At 41.1% G+C, this 18,810-nt stretch overlaps 1 protein-coding gene across 1 annotated transcript in view; it reads left to right on the top strand.

Annotated features, from left to right (window-relative positions):
- The window catches only part of sorcs3b (sortilin related VPS10 domain containing receptor 3b), a 64,079-nt gene that overhangs the window by 26,603 nt on the left and 18,666 nt on the right, over positions 1-18,810 (top strand). Inside the window, exons 3-16 of the mRNA XM_049600695.1 lie at positions 3,451-3,550; positions 3,729-3,887; positions 4,041-4,114; positions 4,958-5,022; positions 5,665-5,783; positions 7,486-7,575; positions 9,154-9,333; positions 13,772-13,918; positions 14,817-14,919; positions 15,283-15,359; positions 15,479-15,570; positions 16,403-16,510; positions 18,054-18,171; positions 18,359-18,492. Coding sequence (XP_049456652.1) covers positions 3,451-3,550; positions 3,729-3,887; positions 4,041-4,114; positions 4,958-5,022; positions 5,665-5,783; positions 7,486-7,575; positions 9,154-9,333; positions 13,772-13,918; positions 14,817-14,919; positions 15,283-15,359; positions 15,479-15,570; positions 16,403-16,510; positions 18,054-18,171; positions 18,359-18,492 — 1,566 coding nt within the window. The remainder of the gene's footprint in view (positions 1-3,450; positions 3,551-3,728; positions 3,888-4,040; positions 4,115-4,957; positions 5,023-5,664; positions 5,784-7,485; positions 7,576-9,153; positions 9,334-13,771; positions 13,919-14,816; positions 14,920-15,282; positions 15,360-15,478; positions 15,571-16,402; positions 16,511-18,053; positions 18,172-18,358; positions 18,493-18,810) is intronic.

Genomic DNA, 18,810 nt, shown 5'->3' with positions numbered 1-18,810 from the left:
TTTTGTCATTATATAGTAAGATAGATATGGCCATTCGTTCAGTGTATTTATTTTCTTTGACTGCAGCTTCACCCTCACCAGTTGACATCATCACAGCACAGTACATTTGCATTACTGTCTTGACGACTGTCTTGTTAGTTCTGGTGACTTTCAAAAAAGCACTCTGGGACAAATCTAGCAGCCCTCTTGACTTTAAACTTGAAAAGGGTCACCAATATTTCTCAGTTGTCACAAACTGGCTCAGTGAATGTGAGGAGAACAGAGTCCACACAAAAGATTTACTTAAAACAAGCAGTATTTATTAAACTAAAATTAACTTCCATGCATGGGTGAGCGCCAGGTGTGTTGTGGAGGTGTTGAAGGTGCAAACCAAAAGCAATAATGCCCGGTGGGTGTCAGCTGAAAGGAAGGGATAGGCCAAGTGAACACATGAGGCAGCTTTTATTGCCTGGGAGCCCAGGTGAGCTTAATCAAGGTAACGACCCTCCCATGTCAGCCAACTGCCTGATGAGGCTGGCTGGAACATTGTTCAAGACAGTGAGAGGGGCGTCACACAGAGGCCGTTTACACGTACACGGTGATTTTGATAAACGGAGACATCTTCCTTCGTTTGTGCCCTTCGTTTACACGCAAATGGAGATTTCTCTTCTGAAAACGAGTCTTTCTAAAAACTCCGGCCAGAGTGGAGATTTTGGAAAACTCCGGTTGCGAGTTTGCATGTAAACTGAGATAAACGGAGATAAATGGAGTTATAGGCAGCCGACGTCACAGTATGCACCGGAACTTGCGCCTGTGTCAAAAGTGCGACCTATGTTGCTATGGTGACAATGGATACATGGAAGGCTTGAGCTTCTCGTTACACTGCCACCTACAGGTTTGGCATGCTCTTGTGTATATATACACGGGTAAATGTAAACGAAGACCTTTTTGAAAACGGAGACGGTGAAATGTCCGTTTATGAAAATAGCCGTCAACATGTAAACGGCCTCACAGTCAGTGTGCAGTTGGCCAATCCTTAGCCCAACAGTAGCATAAATGTGACTGTACATACAACAATAAATCTATGATCTCCATTGTTTGTCCAAGGAACTCTCTCTCCTTTGTTTTTGTTGTAAATTATTTACTCTTTAGATTCATTTTGTGTCAAAATACACAGAGTTTACAAGAGTGAGTTTATTGCAGTGCCTGGATCTTCTCTGTTCATTATATTTATAAAACATCCAACATATCAGACTTATGAAGTTAGAGGCAGGTTTAGATGCATATTAATGAGATGATAGCAGCATGAAATTAAATGTAGTAAATGGAAGGCAAATGAATGGATATATCCCTATGAAAAGAAATCTAATAATTTACAATTTTTTTTTTTACTTTAAATGTTGTGAGTCTTGTATATTTGTAAATAGTTGCATAATGACAACACTATCATCAGAATAAATGTTGGCATTGTTTTTGTAACATTTGTACATCATTATGTGGCCGACAATTTGGAACCCACTGGCTGTCGTCTACAACAAAGCCTCCGGTGGTGAGGGCTGTTAATTTGGGCTTATCAGGTGTAGCCAGCAGATAGTTGGGCCAAGACTTCCTTTTCTGTGCATCGGTCATTTCTGCTAATCTCTGTTAACAAATATCTGCGGATGAATTCAGACACATTTTAAAAAGAGCTAATATAAAGCTAATTTGTCGGCGCATTATAGCTAATGGGTTACATGATTGATTTTCAAACAACAGAGTTTATGGAGCGGATATATTGAAACTTGTTTCAACAAATCTGCAAGAGATGTTAGCATATTTCAACAATGCTGTGGTTAATGCGTAGTTATGTTTAGACACAAAAACAAAAAGGTTATGGTTAGGAGCAGATCATGTTTTGACTTTCAATATAGTTTTGGTGTCACAGTCACCGCTTGAAATGCTGCTGATGTCTTGCTAAAACCCATCCGTTGTTTGTCGGTATCAAACTAGGTGTCATTCCATCCAACACATTCACACTCCGACCTCAACACATATCGACATTTGGTCATGGACTTTCCATGTCCAGATACGATGTGAAAAAGACCATGGGTGTTACATGCATTGTCTTCTTTCAAAATACACTTCCATTTTCACAGGAAATTTACTGTTTACATACAGTCTCTTTCAAAATAAAAGCATTACGTCGCACGTGGTAAGGTTTAGGAAAAAAACGCACGTGGTTGGGTTTAGGAAAAAAGAACAGGGTTTGGCTTTATACTCTTACAGGAGGCAAACACCACTCTCTCGGGTGAAAGTCGGTGTTTGTTTGACCCATCCACCACCCCTCCCACCCACACCTCTTGGACTTTCGCCACCTTAACTATCGTTCTTGTCTTGCCGTTCCCGTTTCCCCCTGATGCTGCTGGTGCCATTAAACTGTAACAGCAACTGGCCACGTATCATGCCAACATTGAAGGATGGCTATTTCGTTGGTGTCTGACGCCGCAAGTCATTGACCAAGCTCCAGATTTGGGCAACTTCAGAGTGAGAACGGGTTGTTCCATCCATCATCCCCCCCACCTCTCTGATGACAGTCATCTCATATACATGTAATCAGAACTATGTTACTTTAGAAATGTTGAAATGAGCCTTATCAAACACACATATGTAACATAACTGTGGCTCATAGAAACATACAATACCAACATTTTGTTTGGCAGCTAGGCTGGTAATGATGTGACAGATATGCGAATAAATTGTGATGTAATGTTGCGACATCCTTTCTGAGCAGACTTTTGCTTCCTTCTATTGAAAACATTTGGCAACACAGGAACACAAGATGCAAACAAAATGAGTACAAATTCATCAAAACATTTCCCACTCTTTTCAAAAACTCCACAGGGTCCCTTTAACAGTTATTAATTTAATCAGTCTGTTTGCACAGCACATTTCTGTAAATCTCTGCAACACCAACTGACTACTTGAGAGCTCTGCTTTTTATTCAGCTGCCACCCCGTGTAGAAACATGTTGGCTGAATAAAGAGCAGACTCTTCCATTAGTGAGTGCGTTTTTACATGTTATTTTTTCCCCCATTTGGTCCTTTTTAATAATTTGAGCACCTACAGTAGACGGCTAGTGGAGTAATGACAGCAAACTTCTTTGGGAAGGCACATTTCTTGCAGGATTCCATCAAAGTGCTTTATAAGAGCAACAAAAACAAAACATAACACATTAGCATGAAGCTAGTCACTCCCCCTGCAAGTTGATTTTCTTTCCATAAAGCAAAAGGCTGCCTGAGAGGTAGAAAATCAATCTAAAACGTAGGGTATGCTTTGGAGGATGCAGTCACGCGAAGGATAACTGATTTGCAGTTAATGGGCTAAAACATGCCAAACTCACTGGTATGGTGCTTTAAAATCTGTCTCAGGCAGGTCTCTAATGGAGCTTTTTTTATCCAACATACGACATGTTTTTGTTTTGTTCGTGTCCAGATCCTCTGATTATGGAAGCACCTACACCAAACTCAACGACAAAGTGGGCTCAAGGACGGTTTTAAGTTACCTGTACGTCTGCCCGACCAACAAACAGAAGGTCAGCACTTCCCTGTTGCTTTTATCTCTCTGTCTGAGCTCTCATAAGCTCGGTCCTGACATCAAATTACACTTTTTTTTTTTTTCATAAATTGCTGCCAAATGACTGTATCTGTGTCTCCCTCTCCTTCTCTCCCTCTTCTAATGCCGTATCCCTCGTCTGGCCCTCTGTACTTTAGATAATGATGCTTAGCGACCCAGAGGTAGAGAGCGCTGTTCTCATCAGTTCAGATGAAGGGGCAAGCTTTGAGAAGCATCCCATTAACTTCAATATCCTGAGCCTGCTCTTCCATCCTGCACAGGAGAACTGGATGCTGGCTTACAGTCATGACAGCAAGGTAGCTTCTGAGTGAATCCGCAATGACGATATGATGCTGAAGCCTGTTTTTATTTTTTATTTTCACTGTGATTCTACTGCAGATGTCATAATGGCTGCTTATTAGCAATGTCTTGCTATGTTTGACGAACATCGGTCTAATTTTATCTTGCAGCTGTACAGTTCGATGGACTTTGGAAGGAGGTGGCAGCTTGTCCATGACAACGTGATGCCAGGCCGGTTCTACTGGTATGATTACGTGGATCCTATTTTTGCACACTGATTGATTGTAATTTGCATAATTACAATGCTCATGACCCTGTGCTTCCAGGAGGATCCAGTGACCTCTTGTCAAAAAAAAGATATCCCCCCTCATGGCAGTCAAGCACAAAACTGATTACATCCATGTCACGTAGACCTGGAGGAATATTGTGCTTCTTTTTCCATAGCACAAACATGACATGCTGTTTTTGTTGTCGCTGTCATTTAGTAATCTCGACTGCTCGGGCACAAGGCATTGAATATTGATGTGAGCCCGTTTATCCCTGTTTGTCATGGTACATGTCAAACCCGAGAGTGTTTTTTAGCCGTGAAAGAAAGGACATTGGTTGGAGGACATCCTCTCCACATGCATGAACAGCGAGACGTTAGATAAATAATAAACGGCGCAGCGGGTAAAGCGGCACCCAAAAAAAAAGCATTATTTGTGCTCTTGAAAACCATTCCTTTGTGCACATTATGTCAGATAGTTATTTTTCAAAATGATGTTGCAGCCACCTACAATTTCATAACAACACACATTTGCCATGGTGGATATTTCTGGGAGTAGCTGATGTTTGTTTCCTGTGTTGATGCTTTGGTGAATTGAGATTAATTGCCGCTGGTGGCGCAGATTCTCCACTGACTGATTTACAGGAGATAAAAACATCTTTCACAGAATAGGAATGTGAGTCCATCTACAGCTGTGATACTCAACCTGGCCTCCTCCTCTTCTTTTTTTTTCTATCTCATTCTCATTTTCCCTTTTCTTCCCCATCTCCACCTCTTCCTGCTCCTCCTCTATCTCCTCCCCCCCCCTCACGCTCTTTCAAGGGCGGTAATGGGGCTGGACAGAGAATCAGATGTGGTCCACATCGAGACGCGCATCGCGAAAGGCCGTGAGTGCTGCACTCCAGTCCGCCGCAGTAGCAAGACCCACAGGACCCCCATGCTTCTCATTTAGAGCGAGGTCACGGGGAAGATGAGACCCGTTCTGCTGTTCAGATTGGTCCCTGAAGTCTAGTATAGCAGAATAGGTGTCTCCTGACAAAAACGGAGAGTTTTAGTGGGTTGATGGATGTTTCTTCTCTGTAATCTATCCCCTGTGTCTCATAGACAAACCTCAACTCCCCCCCTTCTAAACAGCATGGTATATTCTGTCAAACCAATTATAGGGGTTTCCTGCATTGGAACAGATACTCATATTCCTCCTGCGGTGAGAAAATCTGCCTCTGAATTAGCATACAAACTCTTTTTGTCTCACACAGATGGAAATCCTTAACTTTTTTTGTAGAGTATTACACCGCAAGTACTGCATTAGTCTTGAATCTCAGCAAATTCGAATTGCAAAAAGGGACGACTGTCCACTGTAGTTGTTGAATATTTTCATTATTGATACAGTTAGCTTAAAGTTGTTTCAGAATGGTGAACCCAGGGTGCATATGCATACTGTACAGCAGCTCCAGTGAATACAAAGTGCAGTTTAAAGGTGTAAATGGTTGTAATTTACTTCTGATTGATTTCCTTTCGCCTCCCTCCAGGCGCCCAGTACGTGAAGTGCAGAGCCCAACGCTGCACAGAAGGCAGCCGACTGTACCTCTTCCCTGGACATGTAGACACCAACTCGCTGGTTGTGCAGGATGAATATGTTTTCACACAGGTTTGTGTAGTAATAGATTACCTTTTCCTTCTTCATCATCGCACCCAACAGCTTCTGTCTCTGTGGAATTTTCTTTGTTTTTATTATATTTTTTTATTTGGTCTCTTGTGCTTCATGCTTTTTCATCAAAACCCACATAATGGCTTTCCCCAACACACCTGTTCCCCACTTGCCCGATGTGTGTTTTGATTATGTTTTGTCTCGTTCATGTGTCTCGTGCTCAGTGTTTTGACTTTCCACACAGACACACTCCATGCCCTGAAAAATGTGTTTGCTAGCTGAGATCTCACGGCAAAAAGGACTGTGAATAGACAGGTTGGTGTCCTGATTACCATTCGCTCTGACTTTGACTCCAATTAGTGAGAGGCAGTCAGGGTCATTATTAGAAATTTAATTTTCAAATGCCCTCCGCTGTCATTGATTTCCATCCACAGCTAAGTAATTTTCTCTCTGCTGGTCAGCCTTGATGCATTTTGGTCATCCTTGTTAGACTCCAGCTAAGTTCCAGGAAAATAAAAATCAAATGATGGCAGTTTTCTAGTGTTTGTAGTGAATCTCTCTGCACTCTGCCATTTTGAATAAACGTTTGCTGTTGGGTTTTTTAATTTATTTATCCACAGATTTAATCTTTTGATATGATATGATGTTGCAGCAGCTGTACTTTAGCGGTGACCCAGTTTCATTTTCAACACACTTAATCCACAGACTTGATTGGAATGGCTGCGATGTAAGAATGAGAATGTATGAAAAAAATATATCACAGCGTGATTCAGAAATGGTGATTCAATAAAATGCCCAAATTGCATTTAGCCGAGATGAGATTGACCGTCAAGGCGAAGGCAGACACGAGGAAGATGTCTGGTGAAAATAACTGGACACGGAGAGTGTCTGTGTGACGCTGTGGTGGCACAGATGACTTTCTTGTGACTTTCATTGCTCGGGGCAGTTGGATTTAACTTGACAAAGAGTAATGAGGTTATCGATTGGGCTACAACGAAATAAGCAGTCTTCAACACCTCCAAAGTCTCTTGGGAGAGGAGGAACAGCCAAGTGCAACATCCTCAAAAATGTGGCCTGGGAAAATGCAGCTCATTGATTTTCGATAGATTATTCCATTAGAGCCCTAATGTAGTGTGTTGGGGGACAAACACCATCCTTCTAGTTGATTAGAAAATAAGCAATCAAGTAGTGTTGCCCTGCCTGTAAGTGGACAGGAAAGTGCTAGTGCATTAAGATCTTCAAGACGCACTGTAGATAAAGCCAAGACGATATTCAGTGCCTCTTAGCTTTAGACTAATTGAGATAATGATAATAATTTCTGTTGTGCTTGTAATTTCAGTCTGCTTTCGACACTGTGGAGTAAAATTGCAAGTGTTTTTTCATCAAGTCAGTCATGCGTTGCAAATTAATACACCTCCTTCAGGAGATGGTTTAGCTTCATGTCCTCATTTCACTTTTGGGATGTGACTCTGTCTTGTTAAAAAAAACCAACACTCTCATCCCATTTTGATTTTGCATTTTCCGGACAGTCTACATAGTCCTCTCTATGTATGTAGTAAAAACTCGTGGCATCAATCAAAATGCAAATAAAAGAGCCGCTGACCTAAAATAGAGAAAAACAAGGTGTTATGTGAAGCGACACTAAAATATGTATATGTGGTCTATTTAAGGAATGACAAGGCTTCTCTTATTTCATGCAAAGGTAACCAAGTCAGGACGAGCCAGCTACTTCGTCTCCTACATGAGAGAGTCCTTCAAGCGGATGAAATTGCCTAAATATTGTCTTCCGAAGGTAAGCAGCAAAGACACCAATCAGCTGGGGCTGTCCTGAATATCAGTGTTTGGGCATCAAAGCTTTCCTGAGAAAAATCTGTGATTAATCAAGGCTTCAATCAGGGTTTGAGAAGAAATGAGAGGAGGACTTTAGTCTGATTTTTTTAAAGCATTCATTTTCAGTCAATACACATAAAATAATATGACAATTGACTCTTTGCTAGGTCCCGCCCCCAGATGCAGACTGGCCAATCATAACATACATGTAGCATGAGGCCTCCACAGACAAGGATCTGACAAAAACACAGCTCCATTGACTGTAATGCAGTCGTTTCAGATATCCTTCATTTTCAGGCTGGTTTTGTGGATTTGGAGCTAAACGTTGTGCCTGGGGCACGTTGTGTATTAATGATACTCGTTACCTGGAGAGGTTGGAAAAAGATATATGTTTCTTCCCTGTTCCAAAACCAAAATCAAACCCTGAAAAGTGTAGGGTTAGCTAGCTAGCTACTGAAGATATAGCCTACTGAATGTATACACATGCTGCTTTTGCTTTGTAATGATTATAACAGTGAAACAAAGACCAACCCTGCTGTACAGGAGCCAGTGAAGGGAAGCAGGGAAACTTTGCTGATATTTAACTAGCTGTGTGTCATCACACTGTGTGCAAATGAACAGCGTTTGCTTTCCCCGGAGCTCCCTGCCCATCCGGTGGCAGAGGTCTGGGTGCTGGCAGCAGCACAGCAGCAAAGCCAAATACTGTTCATCTGCACACACTGTGATGCCACACAGCTGGTTCAATATCAGCAAAGTTTCCCTTTATATTCATTGTCTTGTGTGGTGATCAGCAGTGATGTGGTGGTTCACTTTTACACTGTAATCTGTAGCCTATAGTTCGGCTTTAGCTTCTAACTATCTTTGTCTTTTTAACCTGTTGTTGCTGCTGAGTCAGTTTGACATCCTGGATATATCCTTCAAACACAGACTGTAGTGATTTGCAACCTTGTTGTGGACTTGTGATGTACCAGTTTCCTTTGGTATCCTTGCACTTGATTTTTTGGGAGTCACCTTCGCAAATTTTTAAACTATTCACAATGTGTGACTTTTTCAACATTTTGCTACTTTACTTCTTAGTAACTGACTCAGATGATAGTCAGAGTCACAGAACTATTATTAAGTTTAAAGGTCCTTGTCTGAGAATAACTAATAATAATGAATGCTGATGCATAATGAATAATGCTGGATTAGTATTTCTTAATTTATGGGCTGTTTGGGATTTTTGGGGTAATGCATATGTATTAAAAGGAAAAAAACAGAGCATTTGAATACAGATTTGAGCTTTGATTACCATGGCAACGACTGAAGCTTCGAAGCATTTGGGTCAGCCCTACAAATTACTGTCTGATAACAAACAATGTATTATCATAAAGAAACATGATTATTGTTTGCTGTTTTGTAGAAATGAAATTATTATGTGAAGAAATGTCACACTTTATTAAAAAGCTCACTGCCTCTTTTTTAAATTTCTTTTGTGTTTGCTCGCTGTCATCCTCTCTTTCCATCTGTTTCACTTGCTCTCACCCACACCTCCCTGCAGGACATGCATATCATCAGTACAGATGAGAAGCAGGTATTTGCTGCAGTCCAGGAGTGGAATCAGAACAACACTTACAGCCTGTATATCTCAGACTCCCCCGGGGTCTACTTTACCCTTTCATTAGAGAATCTGAGAACCAGCAGAGGACCTGCCGGTAACCTACTGGTTGACTTTTATAAGGTACGTGGTTAGTCTTGTTGCTAGGCTGTCACTGCACCACTAATGCCCCTTCAGTGATTTCATATGGCAGTAAAAAGCACCTGTCAGTTTACTAACCTGCTATTTTAATTAAAGAAGGGCAGAAACTACCAATTATTTTCATTATCAGCTGATCTGGCTATTATTTTCTCCATTAATTGATTGATCGTTTTGTCCTTAAAATGTTGTATCACATTTTTTCAGAGCCCGAGGGAAAATATTCAAATTGCTTGTTTTGTCTGATCAACATTGTAAAACTTAGAGATATTAATTTTAAAGTGATACAATAGCAGCGAATCCTCACATTTAAAAAGCTCAGATGTGATGTGGAATGTAACTAAGTACATTTGCTCAAATACTGTACTTAAGTACAATAACGCGATGCTTTACTTGAGTATTTTGATTTTATGCTACTATATACTTTTACTCCACTTCATTTGTAGTGACTTTTCAGAGCTGCGTCTGCATACTTGGCGTAAAGTCAAACATGTCCGCCAGGGTTGCCCCTTGCCACTGATCCTGTTCGTTATATTCATGGACAGGATCTCAAGGTGCAGCCAGGCAGCAGAAGGTTACAGACAAAGAATGAATGAATGAGTAATGAGCCAACATGAAAACAATAATAACACTGATAGGGGGCTAAAATTAACATAAATAACATTTTAAAAGCAGGGCTTGTCATTGTAACAGAGTGTTTTTACACTGTGGCAATGCTTAATGTGGTAATGCTTATTCTAGTGGCAATCGCAAAGATTTCTGTCCTGGTTGATTTGGTGACACTTGTTACTGGTGGTAACAGCAAGTGCACTCTAATACTACAGCTCACAGAGTTCTGGGGGCAGAAAATTGTCATTTTAATAAAGAAGTCAGGCAATAATTAGCCTTTTTCCGTCATTCTGCAGAAGGAGTCTGGTTGGTGACCACAGAATTGCATCTCTGCTGTTTGCAGATGATGTGGTTCTGTTGGCTTCATCCTACCATGACCTCCAGCATGCACTGGGGCAGTTTGCAGCCGAGTGTGAGGCAGTCGGGATAAGAGTCAGCACCTCCAAATCTGAGGCTGTGGTTCTCTGCCAGAAACGAAAGAGGGAATACAAGTATCTCAGGGTCTTGTTCATGAGCGAGGGTAGAATGGAGCATGAGATGGATTGGCGATTTGGTGCAAGTTCTGCAGTGATGCGGGTGCTGTGTCGAACCGTCGTGGTGAAGAGGGAGCTGAGCCGGAGGGCAAAGCTTTTGAGTTACTTGTCCATCCACGTCCCAAACGTCACCTATGGTCATGAGCTCTGAGAGGTGACCAAAAGAATAAGATTGCAGTTACAAGCTGCTGAAATGAGTTTCCTCCGTGGGGTGGCTGGGCTCAGCCTTAGAGATAGGGTGAACTTGGACATCCGGAGGGAGCTCTGAGTAGAGCCCCTGCTTCTTGGCATGGGAAGGGGTCAGCTGAGGTGGTTCGGGTATCTGATGAGGATGCCTCCTGGGCGCCTCCTGTTAGACGTGTTCTGGGTACATCCCACTGGTAGGAGGCCCTGGGGCAGACTGGAGGGATTACATATCTAATCTGGCCTGAGAACACCTCAGGGTCCCCCAGGAGGGGTTGGAAAGCGTTGCTGGTGAGAGGGAAGTCTGGGGTGCTTTGCTTGGGCTGCTGCCCCCGCGACCAGACCCTGGATAAGTGGATGAAAATGAATGGATGGATGGATGACAATACATTTAAGTCTAAAATATGATGCATTATTACAGATTAAACAAAGCAGCAGCATAAAAAGAGATTAAAATTAGCTCCACCACAGTCAGCTAAATGCTGCTTACATGGTAATTCAACAATAATAATGAACCTCAGCCCTGTAATAGTCTGGGGACCCGTTCAGGATGTACCCTGCCTCTCACCCAATGACAGGGAGGATAGGCTCCAGCACACCCACGACCCTCTATCAGCACAAGTGGTTACAGACAAAGAATGAATGAATGAGTAATGAGCCAACATGAAAACAATAATAACACTGATAGGGGGCGAAAACTAACATAAATAACATTTTAAAAGCAGGGCTTGTCATTGTAACAGAGTGTTTTTACACTGTGGCAATGCTTAATGTGGTAATGCTTATTCTAGTAGCAATCGCAAAGATGTCTGTCCTGGTTGATTTGGTGACACTTGTTACTGGTGGTAACAGCAAGTGCACTCTAATACTACAGCTCACAGAGTTCTGGGGGCAGAAAATTGTCATTTTAATAAAGAAGTCAGACAATAATTAGCCTTTTTCCATCATTTTGTGAGCAGCCGTGATCTGATTTTATGCTGCACACGGCATGAGTCTGCGGACAGCGGGGCACAGTGAAGGTGAAAGTTAAAGTTGGTTACCTTGCTAAGTTGGAGGTGTGCAGCCTGTCGCCTGCAGCTCTTCATCTAACGGCTCACTGTGGCTGCTCATTCTCGTTCCATTACTCCCTGCATATTTCAAACTGATCCGCTGTCAAGAAAATGCAGAAAATGGCCGTTGTCTTATTCTGTAGACACATTTTTGATAAACGATAATGGTAAGTGCTTAGCTCACTGAAAAACACATTGCATTTCCTGTATGGCTGAGCCAAACACTGATGGAATGAGTATGAGTGTCATCAGAGTGAAACATGTCAGTATCTGTACTCCTGATAAGGGAACATCCTCATTTGGGTAGCTGCGTTTATCTTACTGTTGTGAGATCAAGAATGATCTGAAGCTGTATTCACAGATTGTTTTGTAAATTGTTTTGAAATAAATAATAAATTTAGCTACTTCAATTTCAGGCTTAAAAGCACAACTTCTGTTTAGGTCACACCCATTTCAAGTTTAAGCCCAAACGACATTCAATTTAAAAGCTGCCCATTCTAAGTAAAGATACACATATCGGTAATGTAGTTGATTGAAAAGATAAAGACACAGACAAGACAAGACAGAACAAGACAGACCTTAAGTCATCTTTATTCATTCTGAGGATAATTGCTGTGTTAGAGGAAAGTTAGAGGAGTGTAGATACAAGCGTGCAATATATTGGTGGTACAGGGATGCAGTGGTTAGCATTGTCGCCACACTGCAAGAGGGTGAGGGAGAGCCCTTCGGTGCGGAGTCTGCATGTTCTCCCCATATCAGCAGTGGTTTTCTCCGGGCACTCCAGCTTGCTCCCACAGTCCAAAGACATTGCAGGTTAATTAGTGACACTACATTGTCCGTAGGTGTGAATGTGAGCGTGAATGGTTGTCTGTCTCTATGTGTCAGCCCTGTGATAATCTGGCGACGTGTCCAAGTTGTACCCCGCCTCTCACCCAGTGTCAGCTGGGATACGCTCCAGCCCTCACATGGCCCCTGACAGTATAAGTGGTTATGGAAAATGAATGAACAAATGAATGAATATCGTAACATATAGCAACAAAAAAAAGCAAATGTATCGCAATTCTAAAATACAAAACTAGTTACAGAACTAGAAAACAGTTTAGATAAAAAAAATAACTTACAACAGGGTATAACAAAAATAAAACCAAACAATTGGCCAACAGTAGGTTGTAAATAGGTGCAAACCAATTTATATTATATACGATATATACAATGACACAAACAGGTTACCAGTATGATTGATAAATATAACATAGTTGGTTATATGTATGTCCCCAGTGTTCTGAGACTTCTTCATAGTAAAAGTCAACTTTTGTTTTGCAAGTTAAAAGCTTTTAATGTGAAGCTGCAGCAGCAGGAAACATTTGGTTTGCAATAGCAGAAACTTAATACAGCATTTTTCTACAAATTGTCACCCTCAACACCCAGTTAATAATACTGCAAACATATAAGTATACTTTTATCAGTGGGCCATATACTCGATCATCATTGAGTTAACTCATTCAGCAATAAATAGTATTTTAACCGACATTTCTAAATATGAAAATCTTTGAGGTTATTACTGTAAAGGTATACTATGCAGGATTGTCGGTTACTCTTTGTAAAGGTGCTCGGCAGCGACAGTGAAACTAACAGCCACCCCAGATTCACTCTCATTTCACCTCGTTATATTTGCATTTTTACTGTCTGGCACCTGTTTGCTACCTTTTTATGAAGTACCAACCTCACCTGAGCGTTACGATGGTACATGCCCATAAACAGCCCAAAATCATAAAGCAAGAAGAACATGAGAAAGTATAATCAGAGAGCAGAGTCTCTGCAGAAAAATACACTACCACACACTTTGAGTGGGTCATAAGTGATGACGAAGAGGGATCGCTTCTTTATGAGTATTTTTTTTTTAAGGGAAACCTTGAATGGTATATATTTTAAGTAAAGGGTCTGAGTACTTTTCCCAGCACTGCTCAAACAATGAATAGAATCAATTTCTGTAATCCTTTTATCTCTAAAGCATGAATATGCATGGATAAATGTTGTTTTCCTTCATAGGTTGAGGGGATAAATGGCATGTATCTCGCCAACAAACTGCTGGACAGCCATGTCAAGACTTTCATCACATACAACAAGGGACAAACATGGGCCCTGCTGCCAGCCCCTGCCACTGATGTGGCTGGAAACAACCTTCACTGCATTCTGGTGAGCTCGGGCCTTTGGGCAGGAGTGAATGAATGCTCTTATTCATGCGAAATGAAGCTTATGACACGTATCATTCATCAAATGTTTCACCCTCATCAGCTGTGCTTTGGATGTTCTTTGATTCAGAGCCATATTTGCACGGGGCGAGGCGCCAGCTTCAGCACCAGCCTCCTAAATGGCCGAGGCGATACTCTGCTGGAATATTCTTATTATCAGCGTAAAGCACAGAGTGTCATCGCGTTTAGTTTCAGGGGTCCAGACTTTCCATTAACCTCTGTGATTTCAATTTACTACCTGTAGTCACACCGGACTAATGAATGTTAGATTACACTGAATTACATTATGTGGCCGTGTTGTTATTCAGCAGGTACAATATTCATCTTATCCAGTCAGTATGTTCTTTAGAGTCTGTTTGAAATAATGTACACTGTTCAGTTAATAGCAGGTTACAGTATTTCTTTGTCATACAGATGACCATTATGCTCTTGTCTGCTTCCTGACCCCTTCTCCAACCTCTGCTGTTTGAAAAGCTGTATTGATGTTTTTCAGCACGCTTTAGTCTGAGAGATGAGTGAAGATGATTTGAATCAATTTTGCCAGTTTTATCAGTGCATCTTGGGGAATTTTAATTACATGCCTTGTTTGCTTTAGAATGAAACAATTCAAATGCCCTCCGTGTCCTCTCAGCCATTTTCTGTCTTTTATTTTCCAGGCAGAGGAGATGAGAGAAACAGAGTATCTTTGTTTTATAAATGCTATCTGAGAATGTTAGCACTTTCCTCTCAACGGGAAGCATAGTTTGAAGGCAAAGCTAATTATAATTGCTTCCGCGAAAGATCTGTCTGATACATATTGTCTCCACCTGTGCTCCATTGGAATCCGTTTTTCTTGTTGACAGCCATTTTGTTCGCTGCATCTTCATCTGGAGATGTCGGAAAATCCCTACACGTCCGGACCCATCACCAGCAAGAAGTCCGTGCCGGGAATCATCGTGGCTACAGGTACCTAAAGGGAGTGCATTTGATTTATAGATTAAGCAGATCAGATCAGATTGGAGGCATCCCTACTTCCTCAGATAAATGCATTTGAGCAGCAACAAAAACACACAAAACTAATCACACACTGCCCTCTTTCTGTCATTGAAAATCAGATAGTGAAACTTCAGCCCCTAAATCTCATACTTTGGGTGAGATGATTAGGTTGCAGGAAGTCATAAACGTGTCCTCCAGTGGAAAATGAGGACATGCACAGATTCACAAAATGACACCTAACGATTTTATCAAGTGATTGTGCATATAGGTGTGTTGTGGACTCTTTGCTATGTAAATACAAGTGAGTGAAATTATTCATGTTTTTGTACTCAGGGAATATCGGAACAGAACTGTCCTCCACTAACCTTGGGATGTTTATAACATCTGATGCAGGGAATAGCTGGAGACAGGTGGGTCCACACCGCATGCTTTCACCTTAAAAAGATTATGTGTTCATATTGAAAGTGTGCTGTCATCATGAGGGGAGCAACTGTGTTTTTCTTTTTTTTTCAATGTGTCACCACAACAGATTTTTGATGAAGAGCACAACGTTTGGTTTCTTGACAATGGAGGGGCTTTGCTGGCGGTGTTGCACGCAGCGACGCCTATTCGACACTTATGGTAGGTGTAGCTTCTGCTCGACAATAGCTGACATCGTAATTAGTGTAGGTAGGAGCTGTAGGTGTTGGATTCGTAGTGGGAAATTACCGAGATATCATTTTCAGGTGGTTTTTTTGTGGGTTTTGATGCAGCATATGATTACATTTAATGTTTTGAAATGCTGATGGAGACAAGTTTGCATGATTATTGTATCGGCACTGCAGCTTCAGAACTGTCAGAATCATTTCCAACAGCAGAGAGTCGGTTACAGCTTTGTACTCTTGGTTGGATCTGATGGTTTGAGTGCTTTTATGTAAATGAAAAGTGGAGCAGGGTGGAAATATGAGACTGAGAATGCCCTCGTAAGTCCCTCGTATTGTGGGCGCTTTGTAACACTATCTACTTTGATGTCCCTGCACATTACAGCCCTGTCAAGAGTGATTAAGCTCTAGGAAAGGTGATTTGAAACCCCCCAAATCTATTTCTAATGTTACAACCTGAGTCATATCTCTCTTTTCTGTTGTTTTGTCACCTTCAAAAAATTTCCCTGGGCCGGGGAACATTTGTTCTTTTGCTCAGCTCGGTGTCGAGATAGTTTTTCACATTGAGGAGAATCTGAGGTGCCTCATTTGTCAACCGCGGCGAAAGCTAAATCACCTGAAATCTTTGTCATATTTCTTTGTACCTTGTTTTTTTTCACTATTCGCTTAACCTTTGCGCTTGTGATGTTTAATGTTATATGCATGGGGAAAACAATATATTTTGCCACTGCAGAGGAGACAAACATGGATGGACAGAAAGACAGATGTTCATGTGTTGACAGCTGTTTGTTTGTTTTGTTTTTTTCCTGAAGGATCAGTCTAGACGAAGGAAAAAAATGGGACCGCCACAGCTTCTCCTTGGCACCTCTGTATGTGGACGGAGTTTTAATGGAGCCAGAATCTGACAATCACATTATCACGTAAGCAGAGACACACAAATGCAGTCCAGCAGGAATTAAACCAAAATTATCAGGCTTGAAAAAGAAAAGTGCCCCCAGAGATTTTTCATAAGGGTGGTCAGATGGAGCCAAAAAATATTGGGATGGCACACCAAATCAAAAGCTAACTGAATTTCAGGAATTCAGTTTTACTGTTGAAGTATACAAACAAGTTGAAAACTAAAGAAGTACATTAATTGTAAGGAACAAAAGTCTCACTGGGAACAAATCAAATTTAGGTGGTACCCACATAATCCATTTTTATTCAGATATTTTTTTAGCCCAACAAGCTATGCTAGCATGGTTGGTACCAGAGATGGGTAGAGTAGCCAAATATTGTACTCAAATAAGAGTACTGATACTTTAGAACAATATTACTCAAGTAAAAGTAAAAAGTAGTCATCCAGATAATTACTTGAGTAAGAGTAAAAGAGAGGTGAAAGGTGAAAAAACTACTCAAGTACTGAGTAACTGTTGAGTAACGTCTGATTTATTTGTAAAATAAGAACATGAATGTAATCAATCAATCAAAAATAATAATCTGCAAATTCATGTATTTTAAACGATACCCCTTTAACTAAAACAAAAATAAATTAAATCTTGCCTGTTAGACCCCGGACACACCAAGTCGACTGGTCAATGTGGTGCTGTCGGTGAGCATCTGCCACCCTAGTTTTTGAGGTGTATCCCACACCGTTGGCACTAGTTGGCCATTGTTGGCTTTTTTTTTAGCATGTTAAATTAGCGTCACAGTCGGTGGGGGCCCTGTGTTGAGTGATATTACTCTAACTGGTAGTTCAGCTCAGTGCACAAGAAGAGAAACTGAAGTGAGGAAAGTGAACAAACAAGTAAAATCAAGAAGATTTGTAATTATAATTTTTAGCAATTAAACTCTTTAGCAGAAACAGTTGGTAATTGTTTGTGTTATTGTTCACTATCACACTGTAATCTATACCTTTTGTCTTTGTCTAAAGATATGACTACCTATCTATCTTTGTGCTTGCTTAAAAGAATCAGCACGCCACAGCCTGTTAGACCCCGGACACACCAAGTCGACTGGTCAATGTGGTGCTGTCGGTGAGCATCTGCCACCCTAGTTTTTGAGGTGTATCCCACACCGTTGGCACTAGTCGGCCATTGTTGGCTTTTTTTTTTAGCATGTTAAATTAGCGTCACAGTCGGTGGGGGCCCTGTGTTGAGTGATATTACTCTAACTGGTAGTTCAGCTCAGTGCACAAGAAGAGAAACTGAAGTGAGGAAAGTGAACAAACAAGTAAAATCAAGAAGATTTGTAATTATAATTTTTAGCAATTAAACTCTTTAGCAGAAACAGTTGGTAATTGTTTGTGTTATTGTTTACTATCACACTGTAAATCTTCATTGTTCTTTCAACATTGCGTTGTGTTCTCAATGTGCTAACTCGCTCATTATTTCCTCATATGCAGTTGCAGAACACACCTGCTAGTTAGCCATTTGCTTTAGTCTTTCCAATCTGATATTTGCATTTTGGTGAATCATCTCCCAGTTTCTTTGGACACTTTAGTCATCGATCAGAGTGGCAACTGATCAAGATCGACTACAAGGGCCTCTTTAGTAGGAGATGCATGGATGGAGATTATCAGACATGGCACCTTCACAACAAGGTAACAGGAATATTAAACATTATTGATTTAATGTCAGCTTTAAGAGATGCATGTTTGTCTGTCGTCACTGTAAACACAACCCCCTCGCTTAATGCACGCACAGAAATCTTTATGTCTGTGTCTCGTTTCTTTGCAGAGTTTCTCTCAGTCTTGTAAAAGACTAGATTTCTTTTTCTCTGTTTGATAGGGAGAGCTGTGTGTGATGGGCGAGAAGCAGATCTATATGAAGCGCAGGCCAGGCAACCGTTGCATGCTGGCCCAGGACTATTCGAGGATCTATTCCTCAGAGCCATGCCTCTGCACAGCCTATGATTTTGAATGGTAATGACTTCATCTCTCAGTTTTCCCAGCTGGGATCATACAGAAACTGAGACTTTTTCCTCAGTGATCCTTAATTTCGTTCGTCACGTGTTTACCAAACAGCCCCTCTCCTTTGAACATCTAATTACGGCCGCTTGTACACATTTGTAATCACAACAGAAGTATCACTTTGCAGAACTTTGTATGCCCTAATATCCATCTTACATTGTGCATTTACTGGATAACCAATAAGACTGTATTCATTGAATCTAATTATAGTTTTGAAATTGTGGATGGGAGTTAGGAACTTTTCATGGTGCTACTGCAATTTGCATAATG

This window comes from Epinephelus fuscoguttatus, linkage group LG16 (genome assembly GCF_011397635.1).
Source record: "Epinephelus fuscoguttatus linkage group LG16, E.fuscoguttatus.final_Chr_v1".
NCBI lineage: Eukaryota > Metazoa > Chordata > Actinopteri > Perciformes > Serranidae > Epinephelus > Epinephelus fuscoguttatus.
Note: the sequence above shows the minus strand (reverse complement) of the source record. Positions and strands in the feature narration are given on the sequence as shown.